Genomic DNA, 20,420 nt, shown 5'->3' on the forward strand with positions numbered 1-20,420 from the left:
GGTGTTCCAGAAGTGTATGCCTGTTAAGATAATAAACTTTTTGGCCGTGTCTACAGGAGCCAAAAACTTCGAAATGGACATGCAAATGGCCATTTCGAAGTTTACTAATGAAATGCTGAAATACATATTCAGCGCCTCATTAGTATGCGGGCGGCCGCGGCACTTCGAAATTGACGTGGCTTGCTGCCGCGCGGCTTGTCCAGACGGGGCGCCTTTTTGAAAGGACCCCGGCTACTTCGAAGTCCCCTTATTTTTATGAGCAGATGGGAATAAGGGGATTTCGAAGTAGCCAGGGTCCTTTCGAAAAGGAGCCCTGTCTGGATGAGCCACGTGGCGGTGAGCCACATCAATTTCGAAGTGCCGCAGCCACCTGCATGCTAATGAGGCACTGAATATGTATTTCAGCGCTTCATTAGTAAACTTTGAAATGGCCATTTGCATGGCCATTTCGAAGTTTTTGGCTAGTGTAGACGTAGCCTTTGTGTAGACCAAATATGCCATAGACTTACTGTGTAAAGTAAAATTTGAAATTCTGTAGTATATTTCCTTGCACTAAAATGATGTACCGTTTTATACTATTTGTCAATAAATTTTCTTGTTTTCATACTTGCAAATAGCATGAATGAATAACCAATTGAACCACAAAACTAGCCTCCTTCCAAGAAGGAAATTGATTTCCCTCAAATATTACTTTAGCCACTTGTCATCCCTGTGGGTGCATCATTGGTTGTCCTGAAGTGTTCTCTGAGAATGATAGCAGCCAGTGAGAGTGGTATGCAGACCTCAGTGTCCCCCTCGAACCTTGCACCTGCAATTATCCAAAAAGTCAGGAGTGGCAGTACAGGGAGCCCTCTGCAGTAGAGATGTAAAAAAGTACAAAAATTGTAATGCTATAACTAATCAGAATTCTATTGGGTACATTTTTAAACGTTTCACTCAGGGTAGGAAGGGGTGCCCCCATGTCTGGGCTACTGGCAGGGTCCTGGATCCCTGTGCTAGGATTCCTGGCTTCTGGCAGGATCCTAGTAGCAGACTCCATACCCAGGATCCCAAATGCTGGCCCTGCACCACCACCACCACCCCCCCAGCCCCCGCATCATCCTGTCTGAGAGTGGAATCCTAAATACTGGGCTCCTGGTCGTTGGTGGGGTCCCGATAGTTGGCCCGACACCCCGCCATGAGCTCCCAGTCCTGAAACCCATCTGCCAGTCCCCAGCCAGGGTCCTAGCTGCCAGTGGGGTCTGGGCATCTGACCCTTCTCCAGGGACACTCACTTTCAACACCTCCCTCAGGACACTAGCAGGAATTGGTTAGACTCTTACATCCCTACTTTGCTGTAGTCCTGCTGTCATGTGAAAGTGTTAGCAAGGCTGTGATAGCAGAACTGCAGAGGGCAACTTGCACTGCCACTGCTCTCTGGATTATCCAAACTCCCCATTATCTCAGTAAAATTGGTGTCCCCCATGCTGTTTGTATAATCGGCAGTGTGCTGGAATGAGGCGGGCAGATATCTCATTTTAAATATGGAGAAGCTGAGGCAGGAAGATTTGTTTTGAAAGAGAGATATAGAACAAGTCTTACTCTCATGAAGTCAGAATTTAAGGCCACATGTCACTCACCTTGCATCTTGGAAGCAAGCCAGTAGGTTGTAGGAAGAATCATGTCCAGCCAGCAAGTGTGCATAGACATCACAGGGTGGCATTTGTATTTTTCAGAAACCATCATTTTTTTTTATTCATTTCCCATTGACTTGGGAAAGCCAGAGACTTAAAACCAAACAGGTGGTTTTAACATACAAATGAACTAGACTGAAGTTTGAGAACACACTTGCATTTTTGACATATATGGACTCATACTTTTTTGCCATTGTGCCTAGACTAAGAATATTTTCTCTGTTTTCTACTTAAGAACTGAATCTGAATTGTTTGGATTCTACGACTGATGTAATAAGAGCCTTTCATGTTATAAGAGACCTCAGATTTGGCCTCTGTTTTGTGACTAACTTCATATAGTCTTCGTGCACTGTATTGTAGAAGGGATAATATTCAACATAAACAATCACATTGGCTGGTAAGAGACCAGTGCAACAGCTGTGCTTCATCTTGTTATGATGGAAAAATACCTGTTCGTTTTCGGTATGCAATATATGTTCTGTTGGTTTATTTTTCTTAACATGTAATCTGTGGAAAATTAAGAAGGAAGAAACCAAATTGCTAGAAGAGATAAAACGGCTTAAACAAGACAAACAAGCTCTTGAAGTAGATTTGGGTCAAATGAAGAGAGAGAGGGATTTGGCAAGAGCCCAGATTGTTGCTACTTCAGGTGAAGTACTTGTTTGTGGAGCCTGTCATTCCACTTAATAATTCTTCTTTACTGGTATTTTCACTAAATAAATAAATAAAACTTTATTTTTTCTATTAGAGAACAGCTTACATAAACATGACATAAGAGCTTTCAAAAACCTTTATGTTTGAAAACTTAATTTGAGTCACACATTTAAATTTTAGCAAAGAAAAAGTAATGCCAACGTGCCTGAAATGTACTTGAGAGTGATGCACTATCTGACTGATAGCTGTGTTACAGTTTTCTAACAGGAGTATATTAAAATCAAGATTTGTTTTGTAGGTGAAAAATCTTATGAAATAAAAATTATGGAGGAGTCATACAAACAGGAAATTTGTCTTTTGAAAAAGAGATTGCAGTGGTATGCAGAAAATCAGGAGCTTTTGGACAAAGATGCAACTCGTCTTAAAGAGGCAAAAGAAGAAATTGAGAAATTGAAGCTACAGGTGATCACAATTTTTGAAAATTTATTTTGTGAATAGAAAATATTCACTTATTCACTTAAATACTTATAGAAGTAGTGAACATAGAATACAAGTTGGTTCTTCAGGATATCTGTTAATTTAATTTTTGACTCAGAAACTTGGGAGAAGAATTGTAGGTCTCCTGCTCTGTGATTTATCTAAATTCAACCATGTATTTCATATTATAGCAGTCTCGGATGATGATCCAGTACGTTATTCATTTTAATAACACTCTCACTGTAGATCTGACAAAGCAAAGAGAACGCATCCATGTGAGATTTCTAAAAGATAGGTATAGCACTTGAGCCAAAGTCTGAGTCTAAAGTGCCTTCCAAAATCCAAGCAGGATGAGCTGTGGAGAATACTTACGGAAATCTTAAAAGAACAACATTCTCATTATTTTTTAACAAGCATCATCAGGATGGAAACATTTTCTCTGGAATAGTGGCTGAAGCACAAAGGGCATACAAATATTTAGCATAGATGGCATGTTAATACCTTTCAGTGCCTACTACAAAAGTGCCACATGAATGCCTCTTCTCATTTTCAGGTGACATTGGAAATGAGAAGCAGGAAGCCTCCATCTCCCACAAATATAAGCAAACTGGTTTCTTTTAGCAACTTGCTGAACTAAAAGTAGGACTGAGTGTACTTGTAGGCTCTGAAGTTTTGCATTATTTTGTTTTTTTTTTCTAGGTCAGTTACATAACAATAAACATTTGTAAGTTACATTTTCATGATAAGGAGCTTGCACTACAATATTTGTGTGATATAAATTGAAAAATACTATATTTTTTTATCTTTTTTACAATTCACATATTTGTAATAAAAACATATAAAGTGAGCAATGTACACTTTGTATTCTGTGTTGTAATTGAAAACATAGAAAAACAGCCAAAATATTTAATAAGTTTTAGTTGGTATTCTGTTTATCACTGAAATCAAAACAGCAGTGAATCGCAATTAATTTTCTGAGTTAGTCATGTAAGTTAACTGTGATTAATAATAAGTAGTGTTGTTTATTACCCATGTTTTCAAAATAAAACCCTTCTGATGCAGTAGGTAATGGGAATGCACGTTCATTTAAGGGTCCACTCTCTCTCTAGCACTGCACTGCTGTCTGGGAGCTCAATTCCAGATATTACACTTCTGCACTAGTCCTGTTCAAATATGGAACTCTTTCATTATGGTTAATTTGAAAAAATTACAAATATTTTCAACTGTGCTAATGAAGTGAACCTGTTGCATATACTTTTTTATACTTTTTTCAATAATTGCATATATTGAACAGGTTGATAATCTCCGAACTGAAGCTGGGAACCAGTCTGTGCAACAGAAGAAACGTTTAAATGACAGAGCAGCAGATGCAAAAAAAATTCAAGATCTTGAGCGACAAGTATGTAATAAGATTACTCTTCTCAGTGTTTATTAGTTTGTGAAAATGCAATAAATGCTAATTGTTGTCGAGAGATCTTGGCAGAAATATCAAAATATTGGAAAACTGATATGATAATTAAAACATTTTTTTCCTTATGGAACTGTCTTATCTTGGCATTACAAATACTAATTCAGTTAAGAGAAATGTTCTTATGGCTCAAACCTAAAAGTGATAGTATCAGTACATTTATAAATTCTCATTTGCATGTGTAAAGATTTTTGTTTGTGTCATGGAAGGTGTGAATAAGGAAATACTGCTTACCTGTTCACATAAAAAGAGCACAAGGAGTCACCCAATGAAATTAATAGGAAGCAGGTTTAAAATAAATATAAGGAAGCACTCCTTCACACAATGCATTGTCAGCCTGTGGCTATGGCCATCAATAGCTGTTAGCCAAATGGTCAAGAATGCAACCTCATGCTTGGAAAACCCCTAACCTTCAGACCCCAAGAAACTAGGACTGGATGGCATGGAGTGGATCACTCAGTAACTGTACCTTTCTGTTCATTCCCTCTGCAACAACTGGCACGGACTACTGTCACAAAACAGGCTACTTAGGCAAAATGGCTTTACCCTAGTATGGCCATTCTTATGTCTTTATTGTCAGTGAACACCATAATGTTTGGGGTTGTTTTAATAAAATCTCTATTTAATAAGATGGTGGATATTTTTTGACAGATTAAAGAAATGGAAACAATTCTGAAAAGAAGGCATCCAAATTCTTTACCTGCTTTAATATATGCTGCTGCAGCGGCATCTGAAGATGGTGGTGACGCTTCAGCTAAATCCAATACAGTTGATTTCCTGGAAAAAAGAATTAGAAAGTTAGAAGCAGAACTTGAGGGTAAAGATGATGAAGCTAAAAGAAGTCTACGTGCTATGGAACAGCAGTTTCAAACAATAAAGGTAACTAACTTAAAGCAATCAGTGTCAAGTTCTTACACATGTTGAAAAGCAACTTACTCTGCAAGTAGCAGAGATTTACTGAATGTAAGGATATCTGTCTTTAAGGCAATATCATTGCAAATTGAAGGTAAAGATAACATTTGGAGAGAAGAATATTGCACAAGATTTTGGGGCCTGAAATTTCAAAGCTCTGAGCAGTTAAAATATAGACATGTAAAAGCATTCTGAAACCAAATGAGAAGGAATTAAACTTGCAGGACATATTGCTTGGGTCTTCTTTTAAAATCCTTTCCTATATAGAGAAAGGGACATGGTCCAACAGGATATAGAGAGGAGCTGCACTAAGCTGCACATGCAAGCTAAATAAAGTGTACAAGTTGTAACAACATAGTCCACTTACAAATTGCAGTCTCCTGCATGTTAAACTGGAACTGATGCCCCCACGATGCCACTGCCGAAACAGTCCTGGGCTCAATCTACAACATGACAGGTTAGGCTAGGCTAGGCTGGCATTGCCTGGGAACATTAATCCTTCTGCCGGGAACTTGGCATCAGAACTGAAATTCTGTGTTGAGAAATCTTGCAGGTATAACCATGGGCTGTGTCACACAAGACCAGTTTTGGTCACTGCTTATCTTATAGGGATGGAGGACATGATCTTGGAAGGACTGAATCTGTTGGTGAGAGCCCTTTTTGAGTAAAACCCTGGCACTCATCTGCATAAGTTATCAGTCTTCTGCTCATGACACCAGGGGAAGAACATACATTGCTAACGTTTATCTTCTCCATCCAATTCTGCTTATCTTCTCCATCCAATTCTGCTCACTTGTGCATCTCTATCGTAGTACCCCTGAAAGAGAATGTCCTGACAGTGCTTAAGAGAGAAAAGGGTTTAATTAACTTGATTGGCCCATACAGACCCAGGTGACAGAGAGCATCTTTTTGTTGTTTTTGTACATTCTGGTCCATGATATGGGTTCCTGAACCCTATGATAATATAAATAATTAATAATATTTTGAATGTCAAAGGATGTGGCAACAGGCAGTTTGGTCACAAAGTATTAATATTTGCAAAATGGAAACCAGAAACAGTGGAAGTGCTATGTTTAACAAAACTGCTCAGAATTTCTTAGACAATGTGGTCTTAATGTAAAACTAAGAGCGGAACATTTATTTGTTCAAAGTGATAGCTGACTAAAATAATCCAGGGCAGTAATAGAATAAGAAACAATATTTTTTCCTGATAATTGGCTTCAGTTATTTATTCTCTTTATAACTGTTAAGGTGCTCATCTACCCTTACTAAGAATAGTTCCTTAGTTTGCTTATGTGCTGTGTTTTTTTGTTACAAGCAATCTTAATGACTCATTACATCTGTGCGGCTGCTTTCTGAATTACCTAAACTATAATGTTATAAATATTACTGGTTCTGTTATATATGATGTGTTGAACATTTACTTAAGATGTTTAATCCCTAAATTTATACAAAAAAGAGGGAGTAAGAGATGTGCAACTCTGTGCATTGCTCTTTTCCAGCTTCAGTATGAGCAGAGAATTGCAGAGCTTGAAGAACTCCTTGCCTATAAGTTGATACATGAACCACAAAAACTTCATGACAGCAAAGCCAGTTTAACAGCAACTGAGCAAGAACTGCGTAGTGTAAAGGAGAAACATCAGATTATAGTAAAAGATCTTCAAACAGAAATTGAAAATCTCAGAAGTCAAAACTCTCAGTTAGAGTTCAAAAAATGTGGAAGAGTTGATGAAGACTTACAAACAATAGAATACGAAGTGGAACAAGCTCATGCTAAAGCTAGGTTGGTCAGACTAAATCAAGAATTGATCACCAAAAGTAGAGAGATACAGGACTTAACAAAAACTGTGGAGAGACTTCAGAAAGAGAGGAGGACCATGTTGTCAAATCAGAATTCAAGTGAGAAAACTGACAATGAGGAAATGTCTACAGAAATTTTGAAAAAGGATACTTTAGAAACAAACAAGAGGAATGTCAGCAGCAGTGAACCCTTCCCAGACACCCTTGATGATAAAATATACCAGCCACATAACTTTGCTGATTCCCATATTTCAGAAGTGCTACAAGAAAATGCAAGGCTAAAAGATGAGCTAGAAAGACTGTCTCTAGAATTGAGCCAGCAGCGAGTGAAGTCTCAAGCAGCACTGGCTCATTCTGAAAGTAACCTACGAAGGTAAAAGTCATTGCATGTATTTATTAAAACTTTTTGTGGGAGATCAATAATGACATGGCAGCTTTAGACAAAATAAATCACGCCTATTAATCTACTTTACATTAATAAGGACCAAAAAGCTGCTCCCTTCTCATGTTACTGTCTGACTTAGTGGTTTCTGTGCACATGTTCATAGACAAATGTGTGGCTGTGTCTACAGTAGATAGTTTTGTTGACAGAAGGGGCCTTCTGTCGACCAAACTCAGGGAGTGTGTACACTCATTAAGCCTTCTTTCGATGGAGTCTTGACAGAACTCTGCTTTTGGCTCAACAGAGTTATCCCTAAAAAATATGAGGAATAACACTCTGTCAACATACTACTGTTGGCAGAAGTACAGTGTAGATACTTCTGTCAACAGAGAGGGCTTCTGGTTCTCCGGGCATCTGTGTTTGCAGAACTGCCAGTCCACTTTATGTCACCAGAGGGTAGTGTAGTCTGGCAGTTCTCTGTCAACAGAGCAAGTTGTGTGTAGCAGCAATCTGTTGTCAGAGGTTCTGTCATGATTTCTCTGACAGTAACAACAAGACATCGTGTGGCACCTTCTAGACTAACAGATATTTTGGACCATAAGCTTTCGTAGGCAAAGAACCGCTTCATCAGATGACAGTAACGTCCATCTACAGATGCTTCTAGTTTAGACGTAGCTGGTTTGTGTCACAAAACTTGACACCTGAATTGGCGTTAATTGACATATTTCTGGTCATAAATGACAAGATGAGATTCATGCTTTTGAATGGACCAGAAAGATGTGAGGGAATCACTTCTATGAGTGGCTAAGTGTGTTTCCCCTCTCAGGATTTCTTTTCCCCATATAAGAACAATATGCTGAGAAGAGGACATAGGTCTTCTTCATGTATATCACTGATAGTAAACCTTCATGCAGGTCCAGGTCAATCCTTTTTAATCTAGAATTTACCCTGGTTTTGAGTAAGAACAAGGTCATTCAGTACACATTGTTGCACCATGAATGCCTTTGTCTTCTGACCTAATTGTGTAATACTAATATTTATGGTCCAAATCTTCAAAATTGGATACTTACATAATTTCATGTACACTTAAGAAAACTGTGCATGCAGCTGGAGTAATTGCACATACACGTTTGCATATGCAATATATGTAACTTCTAACAAATTATGTGCAGTTTTGATGTCATGGAGCCAATAATTTCATTATTTTAAAAGTATAAGCATAATAAATTCTCTTGCTACAATTTTGAGGAACAGAGGCATAATTTTCTTTTACAGGACAAAAGAAGATACGGCAGAATACATTGCAGCTCTCAAAGCATCCCATCAGAGAGAAGTAGAGAAGGTTCTTTGCCAACATGCAGTGGACCATTCTGCTTCTAAAGTAGCTGAACTAAACAGCAAAATTTCAAGACAAGAAGTAAAATAAAACAGTTACACCTGTGATCCTAATGATTAGGGTGACCATCCGTCCTGTATTGGGCAGGACGGTCCTGTATTTGGGACACCGAAAAGATGTCCCGACTTATTTTTTAAAAAGGCAGTATTTGGGCCCTCCCCCTGCTGATCCTTTCTCCAAGAGTTCTCAGCTGTGGCTTCCCCGGGGCTGGGGGAGTGCTGGTGGCTGCAGTTTCACAGAGGCTCCCATTCCCCAGGGCTGTGGGGGTTGGGAGGGGACAGCGACTGCTGCTGCTTTCCCAGAGCTCAGGGAGCACAGACGGCTGCGGCTTCCCCGCTGATGGGAGAGGGGTGGATGCTATTGCTGCTGCCTTCCCGGGGCTTGGGGAGCGCCAGCAGCTGTGGCTTCCCAGGGGCTCCAGGAGGCCACAGCTTCCCTATAGCTCCCGGTTCCCTGGGGTCGGAGGGGGGTGCGGCAGCAGCTGTGGCTTCCCTGGGGCTCGGGGAGCACTCGCGGCTGTGGCTTCCCTGGGGGTGGGTGTGGGAGGGGAGGTGGCAGCTGCTGCTGCTGGAGGCACTGGTAGCTATTGCCTCCTTCTCAGCTCCCTGCGGCTTTGTGGAGCCACCCCTCCACCCATATCTTCTGTGGCAGGGCCAGGGCAGAGGGTCTGCTCAGAGGGAGCCCAAACAAGCAGAACGGCCTGCAGAGCACCAGCTGGGCAGGAGATGGCTCAGGCTAAGTGGGGCCAGCTGACTCCAAGGCGGGCCTAATAAGAGGCCTTTAAAAGCCCTTCACAGTGGGAAGGGCAGAGAAAGTGAGAGAGGCGAGTGGAGGGAGGAGAGGAGACCGGAGTAGGGGGAGAGAGCAGGTTGGCGAGGAGCAGAAGAAAGGAACAGGAACATCAGAAACCGCAGAGCGGGAGAGAGGAGCTCCAGCAGATGGAGAGGGGGACTCATTACAGCTGCAGCCTGGAGAAGCTACCAGGGGGAATACTCTGGGGAAATGGCCCAGGGAGAAGAGCTGCTGCACCAAGCGCTAAGGGAGTCAGCCCTTCCCACTAGCCATCACACAGGGTCCCTGGGCTGGAACCCAGCATGAGTGGGCGTGGGCCGGGTTCTCCCCAGTCCACCCCTCACCCCAGCAAGGGAGACTGGGCACTTAAATGGGTCCAGTGAACTGAATAGAGGCCAGAGGGCCAGGAATAAGACTGACTTTGTCACACTTCCTATCCCATATTTGGGACAGGGAGATATGGTCGCCCTACTAATGAATGCTAAGGATTAACATCTATGACTTTAACAGAAAATGGTCAAAATTTCTGATGATTTAGAAATTAAATATTTTTAAATTATGCCATATTCTTTCTGAAATGGCTCTTTCTCAAAAATAATATATGCATATTACATAAAATAAAGATGGACATAAAGGAACTATTTTAAATGGAAAACTATTTTAATGGAACTATTTTAAAATCAAACCCATTGCATGACCAATTAATTGTGTCACTATTGACTTTTGTCTATATAAATTACAATATAATTACCACTAATATTAAGATTCAATAAATATTTTTGTGTATTTTAATACTGAGATTCAAAAATGAGCTTATTTTGAAAGTTTTGAAATCTGTCAACATTAATGAGGCATATTTAAAATATTTCCTTAGATCTTAATAAAACATTTACAAGAACAAGTCAATGACCTGAACAGAAATCAAGAAGCCCTTTCAGTTTCACAAATGCGAGAGGAAATCTTGCAAAAAGAGGTAAATGGAAGGTTTGGTTTCCTTGTTTATTTCAGGTTTGATCCATCTGCTTATAAAGCAAGAAATCTTTTTGTTTACTTTTTTAAAGGTTCCAATAATGTAAAATGAAAGCAGCCTGCATAAATCCAAGCTTCTATCAGCTTTAGGTCTTGGTAAATTAAATTGGTTAGAATTTAAGTTTCATAAATGCTCTTTATATCAAGCAAAAATTAGTTGAGATAGGACAGTTGATTGTGTGAGCAAGGAAGGAGACTATTGTAGAAAATGTAATGTATATAATGCTTGATCATTACACTTAGATCTCTGGTACTTGATTCTATGAAATCATGTTTAGAAGTGAGTCACGTGTGAAATCTACTTCATTGTGATGATTAATGTGCAGTTAATTATTTTAAGAGACTTGTGATTTGTTGTTTTTTTTTTAACTAAGTGGGAACAGAAATTGATGGGACAGTCAAATAATATAATTTTAATTGACTTCTTCCCATCTAAATATATTATCATTTGTTGTTTTTAATATAGATTAAAATATGACTATCTTAGAGATTTTTATAGAAAACTTTTAGGTCACCTAGTGTAGTGCTTCCCAATTTCAGTTTGCCAGGACACACTGTTGAAGACTTAATGGTGTGCGTATTAAAACAAATAGGCTATGTCTACACTACAGTGATCCTTCGAAAGAAGTTCTTCCAGAAGATCTCTTATAAAAAAACTGCCTTAGAAAGAGCACATCCACACACTAAAAAGTGCATGGAAAAAATCGATTTTCTCTTTCGATAGCTATACACAGCCCCCATTTTTTTGAAATAATAGGCCAGAAATCAAAATACCTGGTGCCATGAGGACTACTCTTTTGCAAAAAGAGCCTCTGTGGTATCATGTTTTCTTTTCTGAAAGAATCTTTCTGAAAAAGGTCCTCCTCCTCATCCTTGGAGAGGAAGAGGGCCACTGGAAAAAATTTTGTGCATTGGCCTTGTAAACCCAGGGTTGTGAGCTCAATCCTTAAGAAGGTCTGGGGCAAACAGATTTAAATATATATATATATCACAGAGGGTGCTTGAATCCTGCCCAGAGGGCAGTGGACTGGGCTCGATAACCTCTGGAGGTCCCTTCCAGCTCTATGAGATATGTGTATATCTCTTCTGATTTAATATAGAAAGAATGCATTTTTTTATATCGACAATCTGTGGGTTTGTTTGAAAGAGCCCCAGCTTTCTCGAAAAAACTCACTTGTCTGGATGTAGCCAGATATTTAACACTAGATTACAAAGGAAGACATCTGAACTGGAATTTATTTTCAGGTTTGATACCTATCACCACAGTCTCAAAGGTCTCAATTATCTTACGACTTACAGGGACAGATTCCCACCTTTGATATTTGCACTTGCAGAGGCTTTTTTTCTCCTGCCTCCCTCTCCCTTCCTTTCCCCATCCCTCTGACCTAGCTGATTTGTCAGCTTTTTTCTTTCATTTTTTTTTCTATTTTTAAATGTTTTTTATTTCAGGTAGCAGTTATTCTCCAGATTTGAAGAAGTGGGTGTGTCCCACAAAAGCTCATCACCTAATAAATAATACTGATAGGCTATGTCTGCACTAGAAGCATGTGTCAACAGAGGTTACTGTCCACTGGGTAATCTCGACAGAACCTCTGTCAACAGATTGCGTCTACACACAACTTGCTCTGTATACAGAGAACAGCCAGACTGCACTGCCCTCTGGTGCCAGAAAGCGGAATGGCAGCTCTGCAAAGAGGGCTGCCCAACAACCGGAAGCCCTCTCTGTCAACAGAAGTGTCTACAGGGCACTTCTGTTGACACCACTCCATCGACAGATTGTTATGCCTTAATTTTTGAGGCATAATACAATTGAGGTAAATGCAAAGTTCTGTTGACAGAATACTTTTACGTGTGTAGACGCTCCCCTCTGTTGACAAAACTCTCTAGTGTAGACCCAGCCATAGTCTTTAAGGTGCTCTAGGCGTTCTTGTGCTTTATTAAATTAGTTTATTTTAGAAATGGTAGTTACTCCTGTGATGCTTAATCTTTATTTTCTATGCATCTTGAAGTTCAGTTCTCTTCTCAAAAAGTGACTGTGTGAAAATAGCAACTTCTTACCCAGAATATTTGTTCCTACTATGTCCTTTTATTACTGGTGGTGATCTATAGGAAGAAAAGAATCCTGTTTGAACTACAGATTCTAGGTTATGCTTGACAGGCTGGCAGTTAGGAAAAAAACAATTGTATTTGTGAAGCAAACAATGTACTTTGGAAATCACTGACTTACCTTCATCTCTGGGAACCTTCTCCAGCTGCAGGAAGCTGCTCAGCTGCTGCCTTTAGAGCTAGGCTCTGAAGGCAGCACAGTTATGAGTATGACACTCCTGGAGTTCCCCACCAACAGCTTTGGGACCCTCACACAGTCTCCATTTGGATCAGGACCCCCACAGTTACAATATTGTGAAATTTCAGAAGTAGGCATCTGAAATTGTGAAACTGGCCAATTTTAAGTCTCTATAGCCATGAAATTGACCAAAGTGAACTGTGAATTTAGTAGGGACCTATAATATTAGTAGGGCTCATCAGTTCCATGCAGCCCTTTTACATGGGAGAGCTTAGGGCTTGTGCCCTGTGACAGAGTAGAAGGGCTAGTGGGCAAGGAAAGTCTCAGGACTTCATATCCACAAGACACACCTGCCAGGGCTCGGAGCTTCAGCAGGACTGAATCTCTGCACACCATGAGGTGGTGCCCTGTGGGGCTGAAACCCTATGCCTGCTTTCAAAGTCCCAACAGACACACCCCATGAAGTCGAAGCTAGGAGCCCTGGCAGGTGCATCCTGCAAGGCAGAGGTCCTGAGACCCTCTTCCCACAAGGCAGAAGCCCCTAGCCCCTCTACCCTGCCACAGGGCTGAAGCTCCAAGACGCAGATATGTCCCTGTTCTCAAACTTCTGAATATTGTCCTATGTGATTTGTAGGGTCAAATAAATCAATATACCCCTGCTACACATTTTCATGAGAGAACCCCATAACCATCCATTTCCCTCCCAAACAAAGTTTTTTAATTCATTGATGAAAGTAATTAATCTGCAAATTACTTTAAGCGTATTAGCCCTGTGTTATATATTCCAGCACAACCTTTTGTAATAGAGCATTCTCAATTTTGTCTCTCTGCAATTTGTCATTTTTAAGTAATATAAAGTCTGTATCTGAAAACTGTTAAGAAGTTACTTCTCGGTACGTTATTTTATTCTGTAAAAGAAGAGAGAATTACTTTAGTGTACAATTATACAATTACTAATTTATTTTATTTCTGCATTTGTGGGTAAATACAGATCTCTGTGCTTTGAGAGTAAAAAATAAAATTTGGACTGAGCAAAAATGCTAGGAATTTTAAGAATAATCATGCATTGGGTTGGAGAAATGGACAAATTTGTCAGTTTAATCTCTACGTTATCTCATTGTCTGATTAAATGAAACACATAAGCCAATATTTACAATTGTGAGGTCCTAGAGCTAGGCATTCAAAATCCCTGTGTAGGTTTCTAAGGTGCTGTAACTTCCTCTCAGCTTCTTGAAAAATCAGAATACTTACGTTTAGGAGCCTAAAACGGGATTTAGGCATCCAAATTAAAAATGTTTTCCTAAACTGCAGCAAGGGAGGTTTAGGTTGGACATTAGGAAAAAGTTCCTAACTGTCAGGGTGGTCAAACAGTGGAATAAATTGCCAAGGGAGGTTGTGGAATCTCCATCGCTGGAAAAATTTAAGAACAGGTTAGACAGATGTCTATCGGGGATGGTTTAGACAGTAGTTGGTCCTGCCATTGGGGCAGGGGGCTGGACTTGATGGCCTCTCAAGGTCCCTTCCAGTCCTAGTGTTCTATGATTCTATGATATGTTTCTTAACTTTTGTTTGCCGTAATTTTTAGTGCTGCGGTCTATTGGTAAGTGGCCACAAAGCATATTGCATTCAGGTCATACATTCAGAAGTCCTTGACCTAAAGGGTTGGAATGTGGCACCAGCGCAGCAAACAGTTACTGATGAGTAGTGGTCCCATTGTATAGGTAAGGATTGTAGGACCAGGCCCCTACGGTTTCTGGTCACCAAAAGCTGCATCAGCTGGACAGTCAATAGTGCCTTTCAGCCCTCTTTGTGGAAGATATCTAAATCTGAATTGATGCATTTTGGAGGAAAACCACTGGTAACCATCCTTCACTACAGGGGTGAGCAACCCCCAGTACTCATGCCAAGAGTGGCATGGAAGCCGATTTTCAACAGCGTGCGAGGGGGAAGTTCAGCCCCTGCACCTCCTCCCCAATGCAGCCAGGAGCTTGTTCAAAGCCGTGTCACTTGAGGATTAACAAAAGACCAGATAATGCTACCAACCACCATCTAGATGGTAAAGTTCTGTATATTAACTTAGTTATTAATGAAGCTCTTGTAAGTAGAACTATTAGTGACATTAAACAGCATCTCTGACACTCAGACCGTATGTAGAGGTCTAAAGGTCAAATTTTGGCACTCCGTCTCTGAAAGGTTGCTGACCCCTGTTCCACTAGATAAGGCCTCTGCTGCTTAAAGGAAAGTAATATGGTTTGGACTCTAAAATAAGTTTGGATTATAACTGTGAGCTAACATTTAAAATACTGTGAAAGGAAACATAAATGCATTTTGATGGGGAATCCTGTTTGTTTATGCAGCTCTTCGTACAGTGGGCACACCTTCGTTACAAGTAACAATAATTCCTTCAATTTTAGATGGCAAAGCTGTTGGAAGAACTGAGAGAGGCTAAAGAGAGGCAAAGTCCAGAGATGAAACACTTCTTGTGTCTAGAAAGGAAGATCAAATATATGGAGATCAGATATGCACAAAGAGAGCAAGAACTTAAACAGGTAAAACAGAGCATTCTGTATTTATCTCCTATGTATTCTGACAGCATTTGTACATATTATTGCAGACCATACTTCAGGGATCAAGTACATTTTGACAGGATCAGCCAAAGTCCTTCTTTCTTGTGCCTGCTAGTGCATGTAAATGTTCATGCTATCTTGTACCCACAGTTATTTACAGGAGCAACTGAAGTAACTTGTACATTGGTTCTGAAATGAGGTTCTTAGAAATCCAAAGTGACAGCATTTGTAGGTGGCAGATTGCCATATAGGGGCACAAATGGGAGCACTAGGTTTAGAAATGAGGATTGGTGTGTGCTACCTGCAGTTTGTATTAAATATATATAGACTGAGCTCAACGTACTATTGACAGAGCTGAGTGTGAGACCGTAAGTAGAGCTCAACAACATATGGTTTGTTCAGTTTCTAATTAGACAAACAGAATAAACTTGCAAAGAATTTCTCATGTGCCTAGTATTATCACAAATAAGAAATCAAAAATACCAGACTATAGCATAACCCAGTAGTGGTTTGTGGAGTTCAATCTTCTTTCTTTTTATAGCACTGCTTGTCTTTTACTCTGCAACCAAAAAAATAAAATCCTCATTTATTTCACTGGAGTTGTAGCAAAACAGAATTTGGCCCTGTGGCCCAGATAGCAAGGCACTGCCAACGATGTCAAAGCATAAACCCTTCCAGACCACTTGTACACGAATTAAGGTTTCTTTTTAAAACCTAACATGCAGCCATATTAATTTCAACTAAGTAATGTTTAAATGATTCTTGTGCCTCATTTTATAGGAAGATCTAGCCTCTGTGCAGTCAACTTTATAAGGATCATTGTATTCGCAGACTGTTACTTCTGCTTTGTTCTGTATAAGTTATTTTATTGCTCTCATGACTGTGTCAACTGAAGGCTTTTCAGTAGTGTATTAAGCAGCAGGACTAACATGTGTCACGTGATTCTTTCTCTCATGCCATCCTAGGGAGAGGATTATATGTGAAATGAAGATTTGGTTTGAGAAATATTTTTTGGTAAATGGAGAAGGCAAAGTTGAAGTGCACCTTGTACTTAGAGTGGTGGTAAAGTTTGTAATGGTTTTTAGTTTTTGTGGATGATGTTCCACTGTCTTGGACAGGCCCCCAAGGAAGACGTGGCCGTTGCAGAGACAAGCTTTACCCTTATGGTAGGAAATTCCATCATGGCAGAGAAAGTGGAACTTTCCACTTAAATTGCTTTGAAGAAGAAATTTATTATAACCTATTAAATATATAAGCTCTGATGGTGGAGCAGTTTATTTCTTCATTAGCATCACTGACTGCCCTATTTGCATTGCTGTCAGTTCTTATAAGTCAAAACAACAAGTTTACATAATAAATTTGTTTTCATCTTCCCTCTTTCACTGTCATCATCCACTCACCTCTTTTACCTCAGGTAGTGAGTATCTTCTTTGAAACTCTAGCAAAGTTTCTCAATTCAAGTACAAGTGGGTAGGTGCAATTTATCCTTTGAGTTCTTTGGCAATTCCGTACTGCTTTGCTGCGCGGACTATTTGGCTAAATTCTTTATTGATGTAAGGCTATTGAAATAAACAATGTGACCCAATATTTATTACGAGGAGTTTTTTTGTGGAGTAAAAGAGTAACACTGTGGGTGCATCTACATTAGGAACTAACTTCAAAGGTAACTTCTAAGTTAGACACTACTTCAAAGTAGCCAGTAGAGAGTCTACACACATTTTCCCTTACTTCAAAGTTAACTTGGAAGTAGGCAGCCCAACCTGGAAGTCCTTACTCCATTCCTGTGAATGGAGCAGTGCCCTACTTCGAAGTTTAATTTCAAAGTAGGGTGTGTGTAGACTCTCAAATTCAGAGTTATTTTTGTAGTGTAGACACAGACTATAAGAAATAGTGTAATTTTCCTTCTGCTAAATTGTTGTGGGGTTTGTTTTATGTTAGTTTTTTTCTCTTTTATAATAATGATTTCCCAACTTGCAAATTTAATTATCTGCAGTGAGACTCCTAACAATAAGTAAAAATGAATACAAAAATGTAAAATAGGGACAGTCTTAGGTACTGAATGTTAAGAAGCCTGGGTATCCTCACTAGTCCATGACTAGGGCTCTTAGGGTATGTCTGTGTGAGAGCAGCAAGTCTTAGAGCCTGGGTGTGCAGACTGGGCTCATACCATGATGTTAAAAACAACTGTGCAAATATTTGGGGTTTTGAAACCTGAACCCGAGTCTGAACATCTCACCGTTGTGTGAGCCTTGTGACTGAAGTCTGTAGAGCTGGGATTCATTGCCTGAGACTCATTGCCTTGGGCTGCTGCTTGCAAAGTAGATGTACCCTTCAGTGCTATGGTAATACACCATAAATAATAAAAATAACTGGCAATTTGTATCTTGTTGTTACAAGGGATTGAAATAATGTCTTTGCCTTATACAGCACATTCCAGAATAAAGCACTCTGTCTGGAATAGCCTTTACATTTTCAGAATGACATATAGATTTTTATATGCTTTGACACTAACATCTTTAAATTAGCTTGTTGGAATTTGGTGAAATTCGGAGTGAAAACCCATTCAGACCCATATCTGCAACAGCCTCAGGGCAAAGTCACTGTAGACTATTTTTGGTGCATTTTATGTAGAGTTCATTATGCAGTCTTTAAAAGTATAGAAATAGTGCTGTGTCTGTAGCATAAAGAGAATCAAGATTTGGTCTGTCTTTGCAGACTAATATTAATTCAATTAACATGCACTTTTATAGCAAATTTTGTAAAATTCTCAAAGGCCTAATATATTCATAAGTGTTAAATATTTGTTGTAAAGTCTTATGTGCTCAAACTTTTAATCAGGGCCTTCAGAAAAAATAAATTAATTTCTTTTGAGGCTTCTAGAATGAACTGAATATGAAGCCTCCTCCCCTGCCCCCTTCCCACTAAAGTCTAAAGGAATTTATTGCTGCTATCAAAAGTGTTTTCCAGTGTTCAAAATAAAAATTTCCATATAATAATTAGCAATGGGCTTTGGGATTTTACATCAGAAACTTAATTAAAAATACAGTAGTGTGCATTTTTGCAAAGGGACTGTCTCAACTATAGAAAAATGTTCAGTGAACTGATCGCTAGAAATCAATATACTTCTTGTTAACCAACTTATCATTTACAGATAGTGCAACAAACCCAACATTTTGCCGAAGTGCAGCAAACCCAAGAAGTTCAGAAGTGGAAGAAACTTGCTCAATTAAAGAATCAAGAGCTGGAAAAATTTCAAGTGGAATTAGATTCAATATTAGATGTTTTACGGGAATTGCAGAAGCAAGGGGTTGTTATTCCAGTACCTGTTTCAGGTGGATTGAATTTACCAGAAAGCTACTGGAAAACATGACTGGCTTAAAAACAGATCAGAGAAATAGAATTTTAACCAAAGCAGCTGTGAATAATTCTTGTAGGTTCAGATATTTTCCAAAAAGTCATCAAAAATTTCACTCCTACAAATGCTGTTTATTTCTGAACAATTGACTGATCATATTATGGGTCATAATTTCATAGTAATAAATTATTTTGTGTCTCAGATAATCTTGAGCAAAATATTAATTGTGCACCAAACAATTATTTTTCCCCCATAGCCTTCTGATAGCCTATGGAACATTAATGAATACTTTTGACAGAAGATGTACAGGTCTGTTTCATATAGTATAACCGATTGCTCAGTTGTTATCCCCTGTATTAGTTCGTCTGTGAAGATCTTGAATAACATGCTGGGTGCATCTACACTAGGAACTAACTTGGAAGTTAACTTCAAAGTTACGCACAACTTCAGAGTAGCCAGCAGAGAGTTTACACACATCTTCCCTTACTTGGAAGTTAAGGGAATGTAGCAGGGAGCCCAACTTCGAAGTCCTTATTCCATTCCTGGGAATGAAGTAGTGCCCTACTTCAAAGTAGTGTGTATAGATGCTCAAATTCCAAGTTGCTTACTTTGACGTAAGCAACTTCAAAGTTATTTTTTGTAGTGTAGACACAGACAGTCTTGTTTTATACAGAAATTTCTGACTCAGTGATATAAACTTTCTTCATAATTAGGGTACACAGTCCTGTTTACATCTTTCCAATACTTCTTTCCTCTCACCTTTTCTCCTAGGGCTCTTTTCTGGCCTTCCTCCCTTTTTTGGCCCCTAAATATCTCAAAATGCTTCGAGGACAGAGGAAAAGACAGCATTTTTTCTATTACAACAATGACCCTTGACTTAAGCCTGGAGTACAGTTAAAATTTAGAAAGACCCAAGAAGGCTGGAAAAAATGTACACCCTAGAGAGTAGTTAAGTCAACTTAATCCCCAGTCTAGGTACAGCTAAACTGATAGAAGAATTCTTCTGTCAACCTAGCTACTGCAGCTCAGAGAAGTAGATTACCTACATCAACAAATAACCTTTTCCTGTTGGTATAGGAAGTGTTTGTGCTATGGCATAGCTACACAGTGTACTCACAGTGCAACCATAACTTGATAAAACTGTTTTTCTTCCAGTTTTAAGGTATTTCCTACAAAGCATTGCTATTCATGCTACTTCTTTATTTAGTGTAATGGGTGGTATCTGATTGATGAATGAAGTTAGAGTTAAGTAAAAGCTGGGATAACTTTTTGTTTACAGGTCTACAGCCGCATATATATAACTACAGATCAATGCCTTTCTGGAGGCTGTATTCATGAGGATATATTTTCATAAGTAAAATATGTGGCTGCATGTATTAATGTGTATGATTTAATTAATGTGTATGATTTAATTAAAAGCAGTTATAGACCAGTTTATCTCGTAAGCACCTTTTAAAATGTACTTAAATGTCCATAATTGATATGCAATGCAATATTTGCTCCTAGTTATGCTATCTATTTTATACATATACATGCAAAAATACACACCCAGTATTTGAGGGCTAGCCTACGCAAACCAACTGCCGCAAACAGGAGTGGGAAGCTACTGGGCACTAGGCTGTCAGTATGTG

At 39.3% G+C, this 20,420-nt stretch overlaps 1 protein-coding gene across 3 annotated transcripts in view; it reads left to right on the forward strand.

The window, feature by feature from the left end:
- The window catches only part of CEP162 (centrosomal protein 162), a 78,430-nt gene extending 58,215 nt beyond the window's left edge, over nucleotides 1–20,215 (forward strand). For all 3 annotated transcript variants that reach the window (XM_074990953.1, XM_074990954.1, XM_074990955.1), the window contains exons 19-27: nucleotides 2,196–2,322; nucleotides 2,626–2,789; nucleotides 4,099–4,203; nucleotides 4,924–5,151; nucleotides 6,687–7,357; nucleotides 8,642–8,783; nucleotides 10,429–10,527; nucleotides 15,282–15,416; nucleotides 18,586–20,215. In XM_074990953.1, the coding sequence (XP_074847054.1) occupies nucleotides 2,196–2,322; nucleotides 2,626–2,789; nucleotides 4,099–4,203; nucleotides 4,924–5,151; nucleotides 6,687–7,357; nucleotides 8,642–8,783; nucleotides 10,429–10,527; nucleotides 15,282–15,416; nucleotides 18,586–18,804 (1,890 nt within the window). In that variant the 3' untranslated portion in view covers nucleotides 18,805–20,215. The remainder of the gene's footprint in view (nucleotides 1–2,195; nucleotides 2,323–2,625; nucleotides 2,790–4,098; nucleotides 4,204–4,923; nucleotides 5,152–6,686; nucleotides 7,358–8,641; nucleotides 8,784–10,428; nucleotides 10,528–15,281; nucleotides 15,417–18,585) is intronic.
- The last annotated feature ends 205 nt before the right edge of the window (nucleotides 20,216–20,420 follow it).

Source organism: Carettochelys insculpta, chromosome 3 (assembly GCF_033958435.1).
Source record: "Carettochelys insculpta isolate YL-2023 chromosome 3, ASM3395843v1, whole genome shotgun sequence".
NCBI classification, from domain to species: domain Eukaryota; kingdom Metazoa; phylum Chordata; order Testudines; family Carettochelyidae; genus Carettochelys; species Carettochelys insculpta.